A 22,565-nucleotide genomic window follows, 5' to 3' on the forward strand; every position below is an offset into this window, starting at 1 on the left:
GAAAGTAGATTTGAAAGGAAGGAAAATTATATGAAAATGATATACAGATGCTACATTACACCAGTAAAAATGGCGAAAATGTACAAAACGGGGTCAAATATATGTTGGAAATGCAAGGAAAAAGAAGATACTTTGTACCATATGTGGTGGGAATGTAGAGAAGTCAAAAAGTTTTGGGAGATGATTTACTGTACAATTAATTGAAAAAAATGTTTAAATTTTTTTACAGTACATTTGTTTAAAAAAAAACAGAAGCATTTTTGTTAGGGATTTTAGGACAAGACCTGCCAAGGAAAACAAAGAACTTATTTATGTATGCTACAACAGTGGCAAGAGTCTTGTTAGCACAAAGATGGAAGACTTATAACATGCAGAAACTAATATGTATAAAGAAACCAGAGAGGGGAGCTGAGGGAAGTCCAGGGCGGGTGGGAGAGGGATGGGAGGGAGGGAATAAAAGGGGGGGATGTGATTGGGTATATTGATTGTTCAATTGTTTTGGTAAATTTGTTTCAATAAAATTAAAAAAAAAGATTTCAGAAAGGATTCACCTTGTTTTCTTAGCCATGAAGAAGAGACACACAAAAACGAACACACACATTGCAGTTGTTGGCTTTTGTACAACTTAATCTAATAAGGGGAAAATGACAGTGTCCGCATGTGAAGCTTTCCCCCTTAATTGTATTCCTATATTCAAAAAGGCTCCCTTTGCTTAATTTCTTGAAAGCTGCACAGCTGTTAAAGGGCACAAATAACTCAATTTAGAATGGAAACAGCATTTCAGCAGCTTGATAACGTTATAGATTTAGTGGGGGGGACCCCTAAACCCTAGAAATTAATAAATGCTAGGATTTTGTTTATTTGTGATATGAAGGGAGAATGCAAATTGTAAAGGAATTCCTGGGCTAGCTTATGCAAAACAACCTGGCTGAGCTATGGATATCTAAATAACAATTGAGGGACATTAACAATACAAGAGAGGTCCACCCTGTTTTCCATTCTCCAAAGAGACACAGACCCTGTGGGCTCTTGCCACCGCTTGGCAGCGAAGGGCCGCTCTGGCTGTAAGTAGGCCCGCTAGGGCCTGCCACAGCCTCCAGAAGGCCCTACAGTGGTTTCAAGTAGACACTACAAGATCTGCCCTGCCTGTGGGTAGGCCTGCCACGGCCCGTCATGGCCTCCCAAAGTCCTGCCGGGGCCCACCGCAGCTCCATAAGGCCCACTGGGGCCCGCAGCGGCGGCGTTTAGGCCCTGCGAGGCCCACTCTGGCTACAGGTAGGCCTGCAAGGGCCCATCACAGCCTCCCAAAGGCCTGCTGCAGCTGACTGACTCAAACAGAACCCAAAACATGTAAGTCTCAGCTTTCTGCCCATAAAATCAACAACATCATATTGGTAGATGAAATAACAAGGGCAGAAATAAGCCTGATTTCATAGTGGTTGTTACTGCACACAGCCACTAGATGGAAGCCAAAGGTTAAGATTCTCTCTAATAGGTGTGCTTTGGAAAGGCCCTTGGGCTGATACTTTGTAGAGCAACTTTTAGCCATTGTCCAGACTTTTTCATAGTGCACAGCTCCCTAGAATACAGAGGGCATTGTCGGCTTCCCGGTGCTGATGAGCGCACTTAATATCAATAGGGCTCCACACCTCACCATTCCATGGCAAAGGTTTCCCCATAATTGTATTTTGATGTCAGAAGAGGCTTAACCTGTTGAATTTTTGCCTATAAAATATGACAGAGGTGGGACAGGTGCATTACTGTATAGGGAAGGAGAAAGCAGGGATTCATATTGCCTGGGGTGTTTCTAATGCTGTTCAGGACATACCCTCGCGTGCATCTGGCCACCCAAGGGGTAGATGAGAAACGCAGCATAATCCTATGTAGTTTTAAAAAGGTAAAGGTAAACTACCCCTGACAGTTAAGTCCAAATGCAGACGACTCTGGGGTTGCGGCGCTCATCTCGTTTTACAGGCCAAGAGAGCCAGCGTTTGTCCGCAGGCAGTTTTTCCGGGTATGAATAAGCCAGGATGAATAAGCCGCTTCTGCAGCAACAGAACACAGAAACCAGAGCAGCACACGGAAATGCCATTTACCTTCCTGCCGGAGTGGTACCTATTGATCTACTTGCACTTTTTAGCGTGCTTTTGAACTGCTAGGTTGGCAGGAGCTGGGACCGAACAACGGGAGCTCAAACCGTCACGGGGATTTGAACTGCCGACCTTCTGACTGGCAAGCCCAAAAGGCTCAGTGGTTTAGACCACAGCGCCACCCGAATCCCACCATGTCAAATGAACCCATCGCGCCAGACCACACTGCCAGGTGCACGCACACAGAGCAAGGAGGGTTCACGGAGCCCGCGTGCCAGCTTGGCCCTGGTTACCAGAGCCAAGCAGCGCTGCACTACAGCCCTGCCTGCCCATGCAAGGAGGAACCCGGGCCGGCCAACATGGCCCTTGGGGGGCAGATCCCCGTTCCGATGCTGGCCAAGAGCAACCAAAAAGGCCGCAAAGGCTGCATGCAACATGTGGGCCACGTGTTGGGCCACCCTAACTTAAGGATGTTAGCCAGCTCTCTGCCCATCTTGTTTTGATCTGTGTACACGTGTGAGTTGAATGCATTGTCTTTCTCAAACATCGCTTTAGGCAGGAAGGGGACAAACATCACTGTAATGTTCCAAATGAATTGTTGCTATTATTTTTATATAGTAGTCTTAGACATGTGTTGTCTAATACTGTTCTGTACAGAGATTGAAGAGCTTGCATTGAAAGAAGTTTGAAACTTTGATCCCAGTTTTTGTAAAGTCCAAGCCTATGTGACTGAAGGCAGGATCTGGGGGCAGAAGTGGAGGGTAGGAGGCCTGCCACTCAATTTAACTAGCAATATAAGAGCTGGTTAAGGATCAGAGGGCAGTACTTGTTGTGTATTGAGTCAAAGGATTTTATATCTGTATTACTATTGTATGTATTTGCATTAGGGTAAAGCAGGCATCCCCAAACTTCGGCCCTCCAGATGTTTTGGACTACAATTCCCATCATCCCTGACCACTGGTCCTGTTAGCTAGGGATCATGGGAATTGTAGGCCAAAACATCTGGAGGGCCACAGTTTGGGGATGCCTGGGGTAAAGCAACTGCCTTTTGATTCCTGAAGGTACAGCTACTATTGGTTCGTTTAAGCTGCTGTATTTGGATCCTCTGTCTTATTGGTTTCCTCCAAAAGGCAGCACTATGATTGCCTGATATTGTTCCTTCCAAAATGTATCCCTTTCTAGCTAGTCCCCCGTCCCTATAAATGTAGATTTCCTCTCTTCAGAGCTTAGTCGTGTTTGCTTTAATAAAGAAGTGTTACTAGAGAACTGTCTCCAGCATATTATGTCAAGAGAGCTGAAATCATGAACCCCACGTCACAACAACTGGCGACGAAGGGATTGCAGCTGAGAACAAGACTCACTGGCCAGCTGAGAAGACGACCCTGCCCGCTAGGAGGATGGAGAGTCCAAGGGTATTGGAGCCATCAGAGCTGAAATCACGAGCCCCACGTCACAACAGTACTTGACAGGGAAACCATGCATGTCCATAGGACAAGATGTTTCCCTATTGGCAGGGCACCAGTGATGCACATAGAGACCTATAAGCTCAGCTAACTGGCCAGACTAGAGGCCTTGTGCCTATTGTTTCTTTGTAGTGCTGTATCTTGTGAAACCACATTCCAAAGGTGTCTGCATAAGAAAGGGGTGATCTCCTGTCTCCACACTCTAAGAGTGGCCTTTGTTCTCGTTGTACTGTCCATGGTCGCCTTGCTCTGTCTCCCGGTACACATTCTTGGAGGCCCTGTTCCCTCCGACATACTCATATCTAGAATGGAATGCAAAGAGATCACTTTCGACAGTGGAACTTGCTGCCAAGGAGTGTGGTGGAGAGTCTCCTTCTTTGGAGGTCTTTAAGCAGAGGCTTGACTGCCATCTGTCGGGAATGCTTTGATGGTGTTTCCTGCTTGGCAGGGGGTTGGACTGGATGGCCCTTGTGGTCTCTTCCAACTCTATGATTCTACGTGCAGCAAGGCGCTGCTTAGAGACAGTTCTTTGTTCGCTTCCACAATGTATATATTCATTAAGGAAAGACCATAAATGGCATGTTAATAGGACGATGTAGCCTAGGATAAGAGGAGTTGCCTCAGTTTATGCATATGCATTGCCTTAGGAAATAAAAGAAATGTATATTAAGCCCCCCCTTTTTTTTATGGGTTGGGTGCAGACTTTGGAAATTATTCCTCTGTGCAGGGGCGTAGCCAGGATCAAAACTAGCGGGGGGCAAGCCATGGTCGTTCAGGGGCGGGGCCAAGGCACGGAAGGGGAGGGGCCACAAAGTGGGCGGGGCTAAAGGGCCAGCGGGCCTGATGACATCGTGGCGGTGGCAGCAGCGGCCACCTTGTGCTTCTGGGGCTGGTAGCGTTGGCGGCTACCCTGCTTGGCTGGAGAGGACGGGAGGGTCGGGCAGGCGAGAGGGGGTGGCAGGGCGGGCGAGGGCGAGGCAAGACACGGCCGCAGCCACGACGGCTCCGAGGCGTTGCTGCATATCAGCATAATATTTCAACCATGGTTCAAGCCCCACCTTAGGAAAAAAATCCTGCATTGCAGGGGGTTGGACTAGATGACCCTTGTGGTCCCTTCCGACTACAATTCTATGATTCTATTGATATATTACCATAGCATATGCATCATTCTGCTTTCTTGAGTTGTCCTACTCCTAGGCATAGCATCCAACTCCTAGAGGCCTAGGTGCCCCCCCCCCAATTACTGGTAAATACCGTATTTGAAAGAGTCATCCCCCCATGTTGATGGGCTTTCTATGTGGGGCTTATCTGCCCCCCCCCCCGTATTTTATTAAGGATGGAAGAGGGAGGGAAGGAAGAAATAGAGAGAGAGATAACTCATATTTGTGGGTGTCTCTGGATGACGCTGTGATGCTGGAACTCTGCAACAAGAGGACGGGAGGGTCGGGCAGGCGAGAGGGGGTGGCAGGGCGGGCGAGGGCGAGGCAAGGCATGGCCGCAGCCATGACGGCTCCGAGGCGTTGCTGCATATCAGCATAATATTTCAACCATGGTTCAAGCCCCACCTTAGGAAAAAAATCCTGCATTGCAGCGGGTTGGACTAGGAAGGAAGAAATAGAGAGAGGGATAACTCATATTTGTGGGTGCCTCTGGGTGACGCTGTGATGCTGGAACTCTGCATGTACAGGAGCCTTGTAAGCAGCTTTCTCTCTGCTTGATTTACAGCAGGCACGTCCAACAGGTAGATTGTGATCTACCAGTAGATCACTGGATGTCTGTGGTAGATCACTGGTAGGTCACTGGCACCCCTAAAAAAAGCTCACCCAAAATTTTCCTCCTCCCTCAAAAAAGTTGAACTATGACCTGAAGCCCTAAACAAAAATGGGCCTCCCTCCCTCCTAAAAGAAGCTCAACAAGTTTGACCTAAACCCCAAAAAACAGGGCTTCCCTTCCTTTTAAAAAAACTCAACAGCTTTGACCTGAACCCCCCAAAAGGGGGTAGATCACCCCCAGTTTTAAACTCTGAGTAGATCAGAGTCTCTTGGGAGGTGGCCACCCCTGATTTACAGTATACAGATGCAGGAGGAGGGGCAGACTGGAACACCAATGCTTTTTATAAACATCACTGTGTCTGTCAAAGCTACAGCCCCCCCCTTTCTTATTCACTTCTTTTTAGCCTTGCAGAGCCACCTTAGTCAAATTGAATCCTCTGAGTCTGCACCCTCATTAAATCGCCAATAGAACTCTTAATGCTCCTGAATGCTCATTAACAACTCCCACTTAAGAACAATAGGGTGAAATGGTCAGCTATCGAATCTTGCCTGGGGATATATGCTCCATTGTCTTAACTGCTTAACTACTGGTAGCCACTTTGCTTTATTTATTTGATGTGTTTTTGTTACTGCTGTGTCCCCCCCCCCCAGCAAGCGGAGACTTAGGTGCTCTTGCTAAAGCAAAGCCCTTTCCACTTCAGTTTTTGGAGGGGAAAAGTGCTGGTTATGGTCTGTAAAATACATTAATTCTTTTGCTTCTAGGGGGGCAGCTGCCCCCTCCTGCCCCCCTGCCTACGCCCATGCCTCTGTGCCTATTTTGCTGGCTTGCACAATAAAGTCCTTTGTTTTCCTCATTTGCCTGCCCATTCCCTCACACACTTGCCTTCCCTATCCTTCCCAATCCCTTTCCCCTTGATTTTTGCCCCAGTTGCCTCCCCTGCTTGACTTCCCAGCAAGAAGTTCCTTCATGCCTGTTATTAGAACTGGAGACTGAATTAGACCCAGGACTGAAAATAAAGCAAGACTCAGAAAGCATAGGAGTAAGAAAAGACTCTTAAGCCCTCTAACCTGGGAGCAGTTAGGGAGGTCTGTGAGAGAACTTTGTCAGATGCATCCAGCTCCTTTCTGGTGAAGCAGAAACAACTATGCTTTATCAAAATTATAACAATTTAATATGGACTTGCTGTACACAATAAAACACATGTCTTAATTTGTTAGGTGGTAGGTGGTTGGCATCCATCTGCCTCAGGAGACAATGGAAGAGTTAATATGTATGATTTGATTACAGTTTCCTTTCAACAGGCTGTTTTGAATATTATTTTCCCATTATTTTATTGTAATGATATTAAGACACAAAGCAAATTAAAACAACATCAATAGCTACACCAAGTATTTGAGATATTTCACCTCAACTAATCAACACAAATCTGTCTAGGAAGCCAGCTTCATGAGATAATCATATCATTTCCAGTAAATAATAAAAGAATTCGATTTTTTCAAATTACATTTTCAGAAACAAGAGAAATTCTTTAGTGGTCATAGGATACCTCCTATGTCTGACACATGTTGAAAGAAAATGCTTTAAAAGCTGAGATTAAAGGTGGAGTTGCAGAGAATAGTGATGGGAAGGATCAGCAAATTCTGCAAAACCTAAAGCTCTACTTCCTACTTTCTGGAAACCCTCCTTCACTGCTCTGTTTTCTGAAGGCCTCTTCTAAAATTAACATCAAAAATTACAAAACTCTCACTAATGTTGCCCCGTGAGATTACACAAGTACAGTTAGCTTGCAATTTATGTGTGGCAAAACAAACAAAAAAGGGGGCAGGAGTCTGTGGAAAGTGACTTTAGCAATCCCAGCTGCCATCAAACCCAATGGATTTTGACTCTACATGAATGTGTGGTGTGTACCCTTGTTTGCTTGGTGTGATCTTCTGACTGGCTGCAAGCTGTTTGGCAAGCAGGTCTAAAAACGTGTGCCTGACAGAATAGTCGCCACAATTAAAACCTTCATTTGCCCCTAAATATCAATAAACAACAGCCTGCGAAATCTCACAGAAATTAGAGGCAACTCTCTGCTCCTGAGAAAGGTCAATTTGCAGAGAAGTTTCAAGAGTGATACATCCTTATCTTTTGTCTCACTGCTGAGGGATGTTGATACTGAAATGCACAAACAAAAGTAATTCAATCAACAATGGCATTTGTCCATTCCACCCCATCCCTCACCACTAGCTTTTTAATTAACTACCGGTAACATAGGGCTGATATCCACATCCTCTCTGTTTCTCACATGACTCAGGTTTTATGTGTGGAGAAATTGAGTAGCCAAGGCTGGCACTGCCTGGTCTGGATCTTTTCAGACTTAACAGGTCCAGTGACCAGCCTTACCCAGCCTGGTACCCTCCAGCTGCTTTGGACTGTAATAACCATGCTGTCTGGGGATGATGAGACTTGTAGTCCAAAACAGCTGGAGAGCATCAGGTTGGGAAACTGACTAATTTACATCAAGAGAATGTACCATTGAGTTTAAATGGAGGGGAGGGGAGGAGAGGAACCTATGCAAAGACTTCTTAAACCAAGTTTTCGAAGGTTTGGATTGAGGGTTGCAAACTGACAGTTGCAGTTTTCTCAATCTCTGTGTTTTCTGTTCCTAATTTCAGTTCTCCACATTGCTTACAGTGATTTACAATTTTTAAAAAATCCTCATGAAACTTCAGCATTTTAATGCAAACGCCTCCTAATAAACTTTTCCTAATAAATACATTTTTAGGTGTAGTTTTGACTAATGTACACATTTTTGCAAGCAATTTCTTCTCATGAATTTTTGTATGTCATTTCACCAATATATTCATTTTTATGCACTCTTTCCCCTGGTATATGGTTGTTGTTGTTTTTTGTAAACATGGGTTGGATAAGTGCTAACTTCAAAGGATGGCTGTGTTTCAGTTATCACATTGTTTCAGAAAGTGTGTACTTGATAGAATTGTCTTTAATAGCAAGTTATCTTCAGCCATGTCTCCATCTGACACCTGAAGGCTGACAGGTGTCCTTTTTGAATAAGGTGACGCGCAGTGGTAATTATTTAAGCAGAGTTCTTGAATGAAATAAAGCTTTTATTAAGTTTAAAATAAAGTTATTCATAAAATAGTAAACAGTTACAGAACACAGGCTCAGCTGTATACTGGCACACACTCTGAGGCAAAGATGAACATGACTGTTCAGTTAAGTCACGCAGCCTGGAACTGGCAGTTAAGCCTAGAATGACAGATGACAGTTATAGTTATGACAGTTGGGATTCTAGCCTGCTTTGCTGTTCCTGCTCTCATGCGTCTTTGTCACATGACATAAGATGCTCTGACAATCTATTCCAGTCATCTTGTACTATTTCTAGAACTCGGTTCTGCAGCAAGTTTTCAAGGCTTCTTTGTCACAGGTCTTATTTCAGGTCATTTGCTTCCTATCCACCCCGAGATTGAACTCCATCACGTTACACAGCTTTGAATGATCTCAGGAAGCAAATCAGGTCCTTCTGTCTTTCCATCCCCTTCCCCAAGAATGGCTGCCTTGTGTTTCATTTTATAGACACACACCTTTATGACATCACTTCCAGCCACGCATGGACAAATGTGAAGACATGCTGCCTACAGTTCACCTTCCAATTGTACATACGGCAGCTACTTAATAGACTTGGCTAGGAACACTTATTTAACAAAGAAACCTTAAAAACCTTCCTTGGAGGTTTTTAAGCAGAGGTTGGATGGCCATTGGCCATTTATGCTTTAGCTGAGATTCCTGTATTGCAGGGAATTGTACTACAGTACATGACACTTGTGGTCCCAATTCTATGATTATGTGGTTTGACTAATTTGGCAGTCCCCTTTTTCCTCAGGCTCAAATCTTACAGCTATAAAACCACAGATTTGGAGGAGAGCCCAAAACCCCATTTAGTCTAACCCCAACTTCTCACAATACCAATGAGTACTGCCACAAAAAGCAATATACATCTGATGCAGTGGACTCTAGCTAACTAAGACATGCTGTAATAATTCTGTTAGCCCTAAATGTATGACAAGATTTCTTTTGTTTTTTTGTTTTGGGTACTTATATTGCACATGGTTTTTATTTCCTCTGCATCTCAGTGGCTTTAAGAGGGATTTCTAACAGCTTCTCAATAGCCCCACCTGTCGCTAAGACAGGAAAGAATAAAGAACAGGTGAAAAAGCAATGATTTTCCATTTGCTGCTGATTTGGGAGGAGTTTGTTTGAGCGGCTATGAGTATCTATCAATCTACGCTTGGAGCGCAGACGCTTTATCTCCCTACCCAAGGAAAAGCTGGGCTGCTCCTGAGATTTTGCAGAGCGTGGAGAAAAGCATCAGTCAGAAACCAGACCAAGAAAAGGATGGAGTGCTGACACCATCCGAGCAAGCCCACGTTCTGCCATGCTTGCATTTCCTCCGGATGCTCTGTAGAGTGGCAAACCGAGAGCTGCCTGCAACATGGTCTCAGCCAACATCAGCAGTCCTGCCGGACACCAAGAACAGAATACAGAGCCATGCAACAAGTACCTGTGCCCACTGCTGCCCATGTACACTCTCATCCCAGTGACAGCCGTGTGTTTGGCGCTGCTGGTTCTTGGCGTAACAGGCAATGTCTTGACCATGGTTGTGACAGGCTGCTCCCGGGAGCTGCGCAATACCACAAGCCTCTACTTAGCCAGCTTGGCTGTCTCTGACCTGCTGCTGCTGCTACTTGGACTGCCCCTGGACCTGTACCGCCTGTGGCACGCGCAGTCATGGGCGCTAGGTACACTGCTGTGCCACGTGTGGCACTGGTCTGGCGAGGCATGTGCCTACTGCTCCATCCTGCATCTGACGGCCCTGACGGCCGAGCGCTACATCGCCATTTGTTTCCCACTGCGGGCCAAAGTCCTGGTGACCCAACGGCGTGTCAAAGCTCTGCTAGTGGGACTCTGGGCTGTGGCGCTGCTCACTGCTGCGCCTTTTTTGTTCCTCGTGGGAGTCCGGCGGGTTGGCAACGTCTCCAGCGACATTGATGCCAGGTATGAGTGTGGCCCCACGGCACATGCCCAACAGACAGGGCTGCTGGGTACCATGCTCTGGGTCACCACCAGCTACTTTGTGCTGCCCTTCCTTTGCCTCTACATCCTCTACAGTTTGATTGTCAGGGAGCTCCTGCGGGTCAACAGGACACATCTTGGCGGGGCATCATATCGGAACCACCAGCAAACAGTGCGCATGTTGGGTGAGTATTGGGAGGGGGGGCATTATGCAGCCTGGAAGGTGTGGGGAGAACAATTGTCTTAGTGCCTCCATGTCCAAGTCTCCATGGAATTTCCCCTGTCCTCATAGAATCACCATGCAATAGAGCTATCCTGATTCTTTATGGACCCCAAAAGTAAATGGACAAGGATGCCTCCACCCAAAAGAGTGCCTAGAGCATCTCGGGGCACCCTGCCACAGTCACCAGCCAATCCTGCATGTATTGGATGAGTGTGTGAATGAGTGTGTAGCAAGAAGCTGTTGCATGGCTCAAAGTGTTGCGCTGAAGTTCCTAGAAAATAAAGACTCACGCACAGCCCTGAAGAAAAAGCCTTTTGCTGAAAACACCAAAGAGATTCCCAGAAGGACCCCCCCATGCATTGAATTAATGTCCCGTGGAACACTAAAAGTTTTTGCCAGGCATCCTCTCTATCTCAAGTGGAAGCGAGTTCCAGGGACATTTATCTTACAAATCAGAGAAAACTGGTGTGGTTTGATTGGGGGTCTGATTGGTAGTAACTGATCACAAGAATAAAAGTTGAATACAGAGAGCAGGCAAGCAGATGATACCTGTCTCTCAAGCTGCATCAGTTCCTCTGAAGCATGTACTTGACCCCACTTCCTGGTGGGGCCATAGCTATAGGGTGGCCAGGGGCACAGGTGATGGATTGGTTTCCCCCCCAAAATCGGCTTTAAAATATGTCCATAAATACAAATATTGATTATTGCCTCATAAGAAAATAGAGGGTGAATTGAATGGGTGGAGGAGGGGTTGGAGGTGAGGCGGAAAAAAAGAGCTAGGGGGCGCAATCTGGATGGTTCTACAGGGGCGCAAGATCACCTTGCTACAGCTCTGCTCCCTGGCTCCCCAGCTTCTTACCAACAGCAAACAACCTCTAAAACTAAAGTGTTGCCTGCCTGCTTCATGGGCTAAATTCCATTGCATTGAATTGTCTCTCTTTGAAGCCTCAGCTGGGGGAAGTGGAGTATGTCCAGAAGCAGACAACTATTAGCCATCTGACACTGTCTGGTGGTTTGTTTGTTTTTTGCAGAATCACCTTCAAGTCCTTTAACTATTGACTAATTTCCATCCTATTTAAAAAGTCATCTCTTTTCATGATACCAGCCAAATGTTTCAGGAGGAAGGATAGAAATATAAATCCAATAAATAAATAAAAACCCATAAATAATAGTGGGGAGACCAAAGCACCCATCTCCAAAGGTACCTGCACACCTATTTACAGTTTATGGGCTGTACTCAATCCCACAAGGATTCCTGCAATTGAATTTCCCCTCCCTCCACTCCCCCAGTCACCTCCCAGATCTATTATGGGGGTTCTCCCAATCCCCCCCTTGGAAGAAAAGAGGAAGGGGAACTTTAGTTGTGCAAACAGAAGTGCTTATGTCAATGCGACAACTTAATTGCTTTGCCTCCAACTCTCTCTCTCTCTGTAATTTGTAATTTGCTTACATACTGCTGATATCAATTATATTGCAGGCACCAGTAGCAAGTAACTTCCCAAGCAAATTAGTCCTGTTCTGATTGCAAAAATTGTGCTTTCCTGCCTGCTGGATGATTCCAGTCCTGTTCAGCAACTGTATTCTGCATGCCAAAGAGCAATCCAAATATTTGGAAACAAGTGTAATTCTCAACTACTTTGAGCAAGCCCATTAGGGCTAGAGTCAGCTGTGGCAGGGCAGAGAGTAATTCTTTCTTCCTTCCCCCCCCCCCCTCCTCTTGCAGTTGTGGTGGTCCTGGCTTTTGTAGTATGCTGGCTGCCCTTCCACGTCGGGAGGATAATATACATCAACTCAAAGGATACCAGGATGATGCATTTCTCCCAGTATTTCAATATTTTTGCATTGCAGCTCTTCTACTTGAGTGCAAGTATCAACCCAATCCTTTACAACCTCATCTCGAAGAAATACAGGGCAGCACTTTATAAGCTACTAGTGTCTCCCAAGTCTGCAGAAAGGGCTTCTACGATCACTAGAGAAACTGTGAGCTACCCAGAGACGAGTGGGTAGTTTAAAACATGGGTAGGCAAACTAAGGCCCGGGGGCCGGATCTGGCCCAATCGCCTTCTAAATCCAGCTTGCCAACAGTCCGTGAACCAGTGTGTTTTTACATCAGTAGAACGTGTCCTTTTATTTAAAATGCATCTCTGGGTTATTTGTGGGACATAGGAATTTGTTCATTCCCCTCCCCCCAAAAAATAGTCCGCCCCCCCCACAAAGTCTGCAGGACAGTGAACCGGCCCCTGTTGAAAAGGTTTGCTGAACCCTGGTTTTAAAAAATGGATCTGTGGGGAGTTCATTTGCATTGCTCTCATCGATATACTTTAAAGCAGATTTGTGAAATTAAGGGTAGCTCATGGTTAGCTTTCCACAGGGCCGGCCCACCCATGAGGCAAGGTGAGATGACTGCCTCAGATGGCAGGATCCACAGGGGCAGCAGATCCAGCCTCCAAGGAATGTGTTGCCTGCAGCTGCTCCCACCTCCTCAGCACCGCCCTCATGCCACCTCTTCTCTGCTGTTGATTTCCTCCCACTCCAGCGAGGAAATGGCAAGGGCTGCTCTCTGAGGTCTCCAGGGCTCTGCACCCCCACCCATCCCCGCATGATTCAGAGCAGGCCCCTTTTCTCCCACAGCGGCCTTTGATTCCCACGCCATCCATCAGGTAAGGTTGATTTGATCCCACCTCCCCATCCTTGTTCCCAATGTAGATCTTCACTCACCCCTTCTTAGCTCCCTGGTGGGAGGATGCCATTTTGTGGTTTGCCTCAGGCACCAAAATGTCTTGGGTCGGCTCTGGCTTTCGAGTCATCACAAAGTTCGAATTTATCTGTAGGATGATGCAGGCAAAACCCAGACCATGACTGTGGGTGCAAGAACAATGCCACAAATGCCCCCCCCAATTTACCAGCAAACTATACTTTGTGTTTTGCCCTGCAAACCAGGATTAGAAACCACGAACTGATCCTAGTTTGTAAAGCAAGGGCAAACCATAATTTCTCTGGTCAGTTCAAATGGCAAGCTGTGATTTATTCAAATTTAAGATGTCGGGTGTGGGGTGGGAATGGGAGAATGCAGAAATGGTGTGTGTATACTTGAGGTTCCTCAAGGCCTGTTTACCAAGTCGCATTGTTGAAAAAGGCCATAGTTCAATATTACGGCATGTGCTTTGCATGCAGAAGGCCTCAGCTCTTAGGTCTGGCATCCCCAGTTAAGAAGGAACTCAATGAGCAAGTGAGATGAACAACCTCTACCTTGAGACTGCCAGTTGTATGTGAGACAACATTGGGTGAAATGGACAGATTGCCTGTCTCGTAAGGTAGCTAAACTGTCTAATTTACTATCTGGATCACTCCATCATCTTAGCATAATATTGTGTTGCAATAAGTTGCTGTACTGATTCATATAGTAAAATAGGCCTTGCACCAGACAATTATTTTGTTGGAACAGTTGCAGAGCTAATGCTTCCAGGTTTTGTTAGTTGATATCGAAATGAATCAGGACCATTTTAATTGGTTTTCACATTGTCACAGCTTTTTTTAAAAAAAAGACACAGCCTGCAGAAATTAAAGAGTTTCAGACACACTAATTGTAAATCTGTTTCCACAATTTTGCCACTAAATGTTTAGATTTGTAAACCAACATTACTTGTAGTTCCATCTGATCATGGGAATGCTCTGAGATGTTAGTGAAGTGTTAGATTCCAGGCAAGAAAATGGTAAAAGTTTATCTGTCCTAGAGCATGGCCAGTACTTTGTCAGTGCTCGAATGGCTGGCCAACTGAGAATCACATGGAATCACAGAATTGTAGGGTTGGAATTACGTGCTGGACAAAAGGTAAGATATAAAAAATATGAAAATGAAGGTTTAGCAGCTGCTGAACCTTCAACTCAATGACTTAGCTCCCTTGTCATATCTTATATGGCTTCTTATTTGAGACACACTTAAAGCAGAGTTGTGAAGTTTAGTTATTGCCTATGTTGCCCGCAAGAACAGGGGCAGATGACTGCAGCTGAATAAATGCAAACTCAAGGGTGTGAAACCATAAAAATTAATAATAATAATAATATTCTAACACCGCTCCCTTTTAAGAGCTATGGTGACTTTAAATGAAACACAGTTTAACTAGGCAAGTTGCTTTCATCAATTTTCCTTGCTGTCCATAACACAGAATGATTGGGAATGAGCTGGGAAGCCTGGTAGATTGGGAGCAGATTCATTTCACTCAAAATGTGAGTAATTGGTAATAATCCTCCTGCATGGAGCTTGACTGTTTTTGTGCTATATTTGATGAAGGCTTAATTGTAAAACAAACACATAGGCAATAATCCATAGTAACATAATGCATGATGGTTCTTCTTGGCATAAATGGCATGGGGGCAAATCTTGTCACCTTTTGAAATGGGAAATGCTATCAGTACAAACATAAAATAACTTGGCAACCTAACTAAAAGAAGGAGGATAGGTCAAATATTACGAAAGGAGAAAGCTGACACGGTATTTTTGCACAAGACACCACCATATCCCTCTGATCATACAGGTCAATTGCCCTTTTAAATTGCCAAGCTATTTGCCACCATTTTAGCTAAAACATATTGGCACATATGTTGGTCACGCTCTTAAAATAATGATATATTGGGAAATATAAATGATGAGCCATTAACAACGTTATTTGGAAATTTTAAGGATCTGGTTTTTACCAGGAGATGTCAAATTGACAATATGTCAGTTAATAGCTACTGGTACTGTATAGCAATATGTTGTGGGGATGGACACTTACTCATCAAGGAGACTAGATGTAGTCCACTTAAGTTATACTTAGAGTAGACCCATTAAAATTAATTGGCATATCTAACTTAAGTCTACTGATATCAATAAGTCTACCCTAAGCACCAGTAAGTTGGACTCAGCTCTCAAAGTTGACTAATATTGACTAATATTGTATGAGTGAAGGAAGGAAGGAAGGAAGGCAACTTGATAATTTATTCATTTAAAAATGAAGCATTTTTGTTAAGTATAACACGACAAGAAAACATTCGCTTATTAGAAACAATTTAGAGAACAATTGTTTATATCTTTTTGCTTGTGACTTATTTTACGACTGCTGCTTGTTTGTTCACAATGCAATTTCTTCTTCTTTTATCTGTAAAATAAACAAATAAATAAAGATGCCAAGCTACTTTGCTGCTATTTAGCTAAAAGGGGCCTACAGCACCCTTTCACTGACTTTGTGCCTGATTGAGAAATGTCAAGTTCAATCCAGAAATTCATGGAAAACATCTGTAAAGGGCTAATGGTCAGTGATGTTTCAAAGTCGTTTGCAGAGGACACAATTACTTACCTGAAAGAAGAATGTTTAGATGTTACTGAAAATCTTAAGAGGACTGTGTTTCTGTGACTGAGGTGCAAATGGATGCGGACTATTTTCCTTGGACACGCTAGAACAAAGTGAAAAACTATTATCAGCTGTGAGTGGGTTTTTTGTGTGTGTGGTTTTTTTTTTTTTGCTTCTTACTACTACATCATGCAATAAACATTTGGCAGTGCTCTCAAATATTCAGTGTTTGAGACAATATAAGAGGACAGAGCCACTTAGGAAAACATGAACACTTGGCAGGCTAGTTACAGTGGAAATACTGGTTTGTCAAATTTCCCCCCCTCTTTCAAATCTCTAATGATATTCTTGACTATGTACCAAGAATGGTTTTTTGATTGAAAAAAATTGTACATATGGGATTTGAAACAAGATTGCCTAACGCCATCATATAGAGACATTGAATTGGGAAGTTTTGAGCGTACAAAGATCTGACAAATTATGATATAGTTTGGCACAAAAAGTCCTCCTTTAAGAGCAATATAAAAAGTGTTAGATATGCATAGCCACTTTACAAAAGCTACCGAATCACGTCAGTCAGTAGTTATCTCCCAGCTCTTGTTGGCTAAGGGAAATTGGTTGGATTTTGAAAAGAATGACTTTTTGTTAAGATGCATTACAGGATATATATGTAATCTAAATTTCATGCTGCTTTCATTGAAATCTTCTGAGAGTTTCTACCCTAAGTGCTCTGATAACTAATTATGTTGACCCAACATTTACCCATTGTATCACTTTGTAAGATATGGATTATCATGTTATGTATTGTATGTTTGAACTGTAATGGCCTATAGCCAGTTTGTAAATAAAGCATAATTGAACTTTGCAAAAACTGAATTGTTGTGACGGAAATCCTGGATAACCAGATTTGCCCTGCCGATACAACCGATACTGATTTTAGAACACTGTATATTCTAAAACCCACAACAATGAATTTATCATTTGTGGGAGATATGAAAATTTTGAAGGTTGCTATCCCACTAGTTCACAAGCTTCTTCTGATCGGGGGAAACGCCTTAAAGTTTGTACCCAGCAAAGTTACACACACAAAAACAACTCTTGTCTTATTTAGAAGAGCTACTGCTTGAAGGAGTAGCCTGATGGCATGGATCAAAATATAGAAGCTTTCGCTATGACTGAGGTGAACTGGAGCACTGTAAAACCTATCTGATAAACAGGCAGAGAATCCGAATATTTGTACAGTATTTGTTTTGCCGTCTGGAAATATCTATGGCAGGGTTCTCCATAAACATTACTAAAATGAATCTCTCTAGCCCAGCCATAAGCTCAGCCCTCAAGGCCAGGGTGGTATCTAATGGCTGCTCAAATGGAAAGCGTCTTGAGAAACTAAGGCAGTGTTGTATAGTGGTTAGAGTATCAGATGTGAGGGCGATCTGGCTGTGACATCTGTCACCCCATTGATCCCCAGGGTTGATTCGGCTGATCTGGCTGGCTAGGCGGATGTCCCCTTCCTCTCTCACCGCTCCATGTGCGTCCCTCCCAAAGCTGCGCGCTCGGTGGAAGAGGACGACCATCCCAGATAGAAGGAGTGTTCCATTCTTCAGTCAACGGTATACGATAGCTGCGCTCCCCTGCTAGAACCTCCATACAAGCTCAAGGTTAGAGTATCAAAATACCACTTGGGAGACCAGGGTTCAAGACCCCACTCAGCAATGAAGCCCGCTGGGTCACCCTTTACCAGTCACTGACTCTTAGCCTAAACTACCTCACAGGGTTTTTGTGAGGATAACATGTGAAGGGGGAGATATATGCAGCCTTAAGTTGGGATATATATGTAATTGCTGTTTTTCTAAAAAAACCAACAGGTGTCAGAATTCCTCTCTTAGAATGGCAGTGGCACCCACCTGAGAGGTGTCGGAACTAAGTTCCTGTGAATTCCCTGTGAAAAAAGCCCTGCTTTCTCTTCCACCCCAGAGGATGGCATGGACTGTGTTGCATAGAGCTGCAGTCTTGGGGTTTGGGGTCATATTGATCATATGCAAGATCCCTCCACCCAATTTTAGATGATTTCCCCATTGCATTGCCATTCTGAGGACCCTCTGCAGAAAGGTTGGGTATGCAAGCTGCCTTCTGCTTGTTTAACCATCAGATGCAGTCAAGGACAGATCTAGAACATCTGCATTTCTTTTGCATGTTCAGACCATTAAACCCCCCCCCTTAAATAAATTCACACAAGATTCAAATTTTTGGTTTGGTTTTTGGCAGAATTTAGGCAACTTTATTGATTACAGCAAGTGAGTGGTTGCATAGGCTCTGGTTTGACTAGCTCCCTGCACTGTTGCAGGTAGCGCCGACCCAGAGCTCTGTCGTAGGTCAGCCAAGGGTGAACACCTGGAATGGCAGAAAGCCAAGGACATGCTATGTCCACCACCCAGATGTTCCCCTGGACTCACGCATGGGCACAACCCCTCGCAGGGTTGACCAAACCATTGAGTCCCTGGATTCCTTAAACGGAATACCTCATCACATAGGGATGGCGAGAGCATTCCCCCATCTCTATCACCTGAACCAGAGCCTATCTGCAACCTTACAAGTTGTGACGATTTGCTACGTGGCAAGTGAAACCCAAATGGCACCAGCCGATCAGCCAAGTGGGAGAAAATTCCTGCCATGCCCCTGCCCCAACGACAGATGACACACAGCAAGGTCAAGCGCGCAAGCCCTAAATATAGGGAGAGGTGGGTGGGTGTTCCGATGCACTGACCAAGAGAGAAAGCTCAGGGTCACGTGCATTGGCATATATAGGTCCCTTGATCCATTTGGCTAGCGTCCCATTGGTCAGATTAAACCCAGCAACAAGGGACCTACCAATCGGGTGTTCAGGCTATCCAATTGTACCCACCCACAACACAAGGGTTTGGTTGCCAGGTCTCACCGCAACACGTGCCCTCTTTGAGGGAGGACACGGTTTATCGCTCTTGATAATTATTCTTTACAGGACCATTATAAGGTGTGTGCTCCATCCTACATCAGCCATTCTTTGTTAGAAGAAAAGCTGTTTGGCATAAGAAAGCCATGCCTAATGTTTTCTGCAAATAGAAACCCCAAGGAAGCCAGCAACCCATGTTATCTAGCTGCTCTGCTAAAAATTACACTCTTTTCATCACTGATCCTGTGTACACGTTGCTTCATACAACAAATATGCTAGTTTGTATGGCAGGTTGTGTGTGTGTGTGTCTGTGTGGTTTTTTTTTAGTTTCCTGCCAGCTGGACTGCTATTGTAACTGGTCAAAATAATGGGGAAAGGATTGAAACTCACAAGTGATTTTTCATTTAGCTGAACAATTCACTTGCTACTCCTTATATGAAGTGTATTCTTATTTATCAGGAGGAGTGGGGAAATAAAGTTGGCTTTCTGGTACATGCTACAGTTTAAAACTGCAGTTGGCTAAAAGGTAGCATCCTGTCCAATGAAAAGATTTCCAAATGGAGCACAACAAATTCTTAAAATCTGGTATGCACCCAACCCATCTTTCTAGTTCAAATACTGTAGCAGAGTACTCCACTTGTACTTCACTCTTTAGCCGAAAAAGCTCTGTTGTAAACAAAATCTGCCCTTACTGTATTCCCTTATGGGGTACACAAGAGCCCTTATAGAGTCCTTTATAGGTTTTCCATCGGTAGGAGAAAATAACAGAGGCCAACCAGAGAAAACTGAGAAGCAAAGCAGCTAGTAAGCCTGATCTTTATTGAACTGTTGCAACAGGGTGCTCCCTTCACAGGCAGGAGAAAAGAGGAGGACCCAGAACAAAGGTGTGCCTGCCCTTATATAGACATTTTGAAATTCCCTGCCCTGGAGCTCAAGACCACCCCTCCATACATCATACATACACCACAGAAGGGGTGTAGCCCAAGACCTACATCACAGAAAAGGCGGTCTACATCAGAAATTTGAACAACGTTGTTTTTCCTTTCTGCCAGGTTATCTGATAATGCCTTATCTGATTGCCTTTCCTGGTAGTCTGTCCATTCCTTTGAGATGGTACAGTAATTATAGTACTTAATTCCTGAGACAATGGGAAGGTTCCCTCACCCCTCCCTCCTTGTAGAGAAGCATTTGGTCAGTTTGGGAGTTAAAATGGTTTCAGGACTGTCTTCCTGTGCTGCTTCACACATGTGGCCCATACACCTATGTACTGTACGTGTTCGCTTGGTACATTTATGAACCTTTATTAGATACTGTACAGTACAGTATAGGAGTCCTGAAAATGAATTGTGCCTCTTAGGGCACCACACATTCAGCAGTGCTTGGGAGAACAAACAGGGAAGGACAGGTCTCCTCCTTCCACCTTAGAGATTTATAAGAGAGAGAGAGCGCTTTGTAGAGCTGCACACTTCTGGTTCTGATCAGAAACTTCCAAATGCAAGTTAAGAATGGTGAGGAAACATGGGGGGGGGTGTCAATAAATCATGGCAGGTTGACAGTCGCTTTCTGCATCGCACTATGATGATATACAGGGATGCAGGTGGCGCTGTGGGTTAAACCACAGAGCCCAGCCTAGAGCTTGCTGATCAGAAGGTCGGCAGTTCAAATCCCTGCAACGGGGTGAGCTCCCGTAGCTTGGTCCCAGCTCCTGCCAACCTAGCAGTTAGAAAGCACGAAGTGCAAGTAGATAAATAGGTACCGCTCCAGCGGGAAGATAAATGACGTTTCGTTGTGCTGATCTGGTTCGCCAGAAGCGGCTTAGTCATGCTGGCCACATGACCCAGAAGCTGTACGCTGGCTCCCTCGGCCAGTAAAGCGAGATTGAGCGCCGCAACCCCAGAGTCGTCCGCAACTGGACCTAGTGGTCAGGGGTCCCTTTACCTTTATGATGATATAGTGATGTTCACTTCAAGAGCCTGCTTCCGCTCTGGTTGCTTGAATAGAATTAGGGCGACATTTCTTTTCAAAAAATGATTTTATATGTTTCCATCCCTGCTCCCCAAGGGTTTTAATATGATTTTTCATTCTAGAAGGAGAAAAGATAGTCTAGTTATGGGGATAATTTTATTTTTTTTAGGACAGTAAAGGAGGTGTGTGAAAAGGGAACTGTGTGAATAGACTGCATAAACACTGTACGTATTCTTAAAGCACATTGGGAGCACATTCTTTGTCTCAACGAATTATGGGCATTGTAGTGTACCCCTCAATTCCCAGCAGCAGCGCCCAGAATTCTTTAAGCGGAAGAAACGGATTCCCAATGTGCTTCCGAGAGGCGCTCGGGAGCCGGTGGTGGCGTTGGAAAGCCCTTAGCCCCGCCTCCCTCTGCCCCCGCCCTCCCTCGCTGGGCCCGCCTCCTCCGTCCGAGCATGCGTGGTCGGGCGGGGCCTGGCCGGCTCCGGGAGGACTCGGCTCTCTCCGCCCCTTGGTCCCCCCTGGCGGCGGCGGCGGCGGCGCTTCTTCCCTCGCCCCCGGCGGAAGGTGAGCTGGAGGGACGTGGCGCAGGCCGGGCGAGAGGGGGCCGAGGGCGCCACCCTCCCGGGGAGGCCCGGCAAGCGCAGAGGGACGGAGACCCTGTCCGAGGCGGCGGGCGGCGGCGCTTTCTGAGGCATCCCGTTCTTCCAGGGGCGCCTCCTCGGCCGGGGGAGGGAGGGCTGTCTTGGCTCCCTTGGCCGATCAGCATCGCCCCCCCCCCCGGAGAGACCATGGACAAGACACTCAAGATGTTGGCTTTGGGCCCCCTTTGGCTCTCCCCCCCCCCCGTGGCCAGAGGACTCGGGTCTGTTCTGCTGCCCCCCCCCCCGGGGCGGCTGTTGTAACGCCCCCCACCAACGGCTGGATTCTTCCCCATCCTTAAGCGCTGCTTTGGTGCCCCTCTTGCAACTGCAGATTTTGGGGGTTCATGGGAACTACAGGGGAAAGAAGCAGTAACTTTGCATAAGTTTATTCTGGATACAACTCAGAGGTTCTTCTGATATACGTCTTTTTAAAGAACACAGTACTGTATAACATTCTGAAAATGGCAAAAGTGGATTCCCTAAAATGGAGAGGTAAGCCATTGCTGTAGCTGGCAGGATAGCATCAAACAACCAGGACCAATCTAATTCACGCACACTGTAAGATGTATAAAAATTCAAGAAGGAAATAAATAATGTGAATAAATAGGCAGAATGTTGTATGTAGCACAGTCAGTCTTGAACTGGGGTTTGAATTTTAAAAGGAGAATTTGTTTGTTGGACTAAAGGATTCCCACCAACCCCTTGGAGTTGCCATGCTTTGTGCTTTGTCTCTCGCCTCTCCCCCTGAGGTTCTGCTAAATAAAAAGCATCACAATACAGTCACAATCTACCTGTATTTTCCATTCTGCTACAGAAACCCTTGTTTGTGATCACACAGACCCTAGTCTAAGTACATTATGCACTTAAGTCAGTTGCACAGTTCTTTGAGAGTTTGGAGAGTTGGAAGGGACCCCCCAGGGTCCTCTAGTCCAACCCCTTGCAATACAGGGATCCTGTCCTGGGAACCACCAGGCTTCTGGTTAACAGACACACTGAACTATTGCACAACAGAGAATTAAAGGTGTATTCTGCCCTTTGTCAGAAGATCTCTGGACAGGTAACAGCATAA

At 45.3% G+C, this 22,565-nt stretch overlaps 1 protein-coding gene across 1 annotated transcript; it reads left to right on the forward strand.

Annotated features, from left to right (window-relative positions):
• The first annotated feature begins 9,821 nt into the window (after positions 1–9,821).
• MLNR (motilin receptor) lies at positions 9,822–12,632 on the forward strand. Its single transcript, XM_035110626.2, has 2 exons — positions 9,822–10,587; positions 12,349–12,632. Exons 1-2 carry the CDS (start codon positions 9,822–9,824, stop codon positions 12,630–12,632), a joined length of 1,050 nt encoding a protein of 349 aa, XP_034966517.2.
• Positions 12,633–22,565: the final 9,933 nt, after the last annotated feature.

Source organism: Zootoca vivipara, chromosome 3 (genome assembly GCF_963506605.1).
Source record: "Zootoca vivipara chromosome 3, rZooViv1.1, whole genome shotgun sequence".
NCBI classification, from domain to species: domain Eukaryota; kingdom Metazoa; phylum Chordata; class Lepidosauria; order Squamata; family Lacertidae; genus Zootoca; species Zootoca vivipara.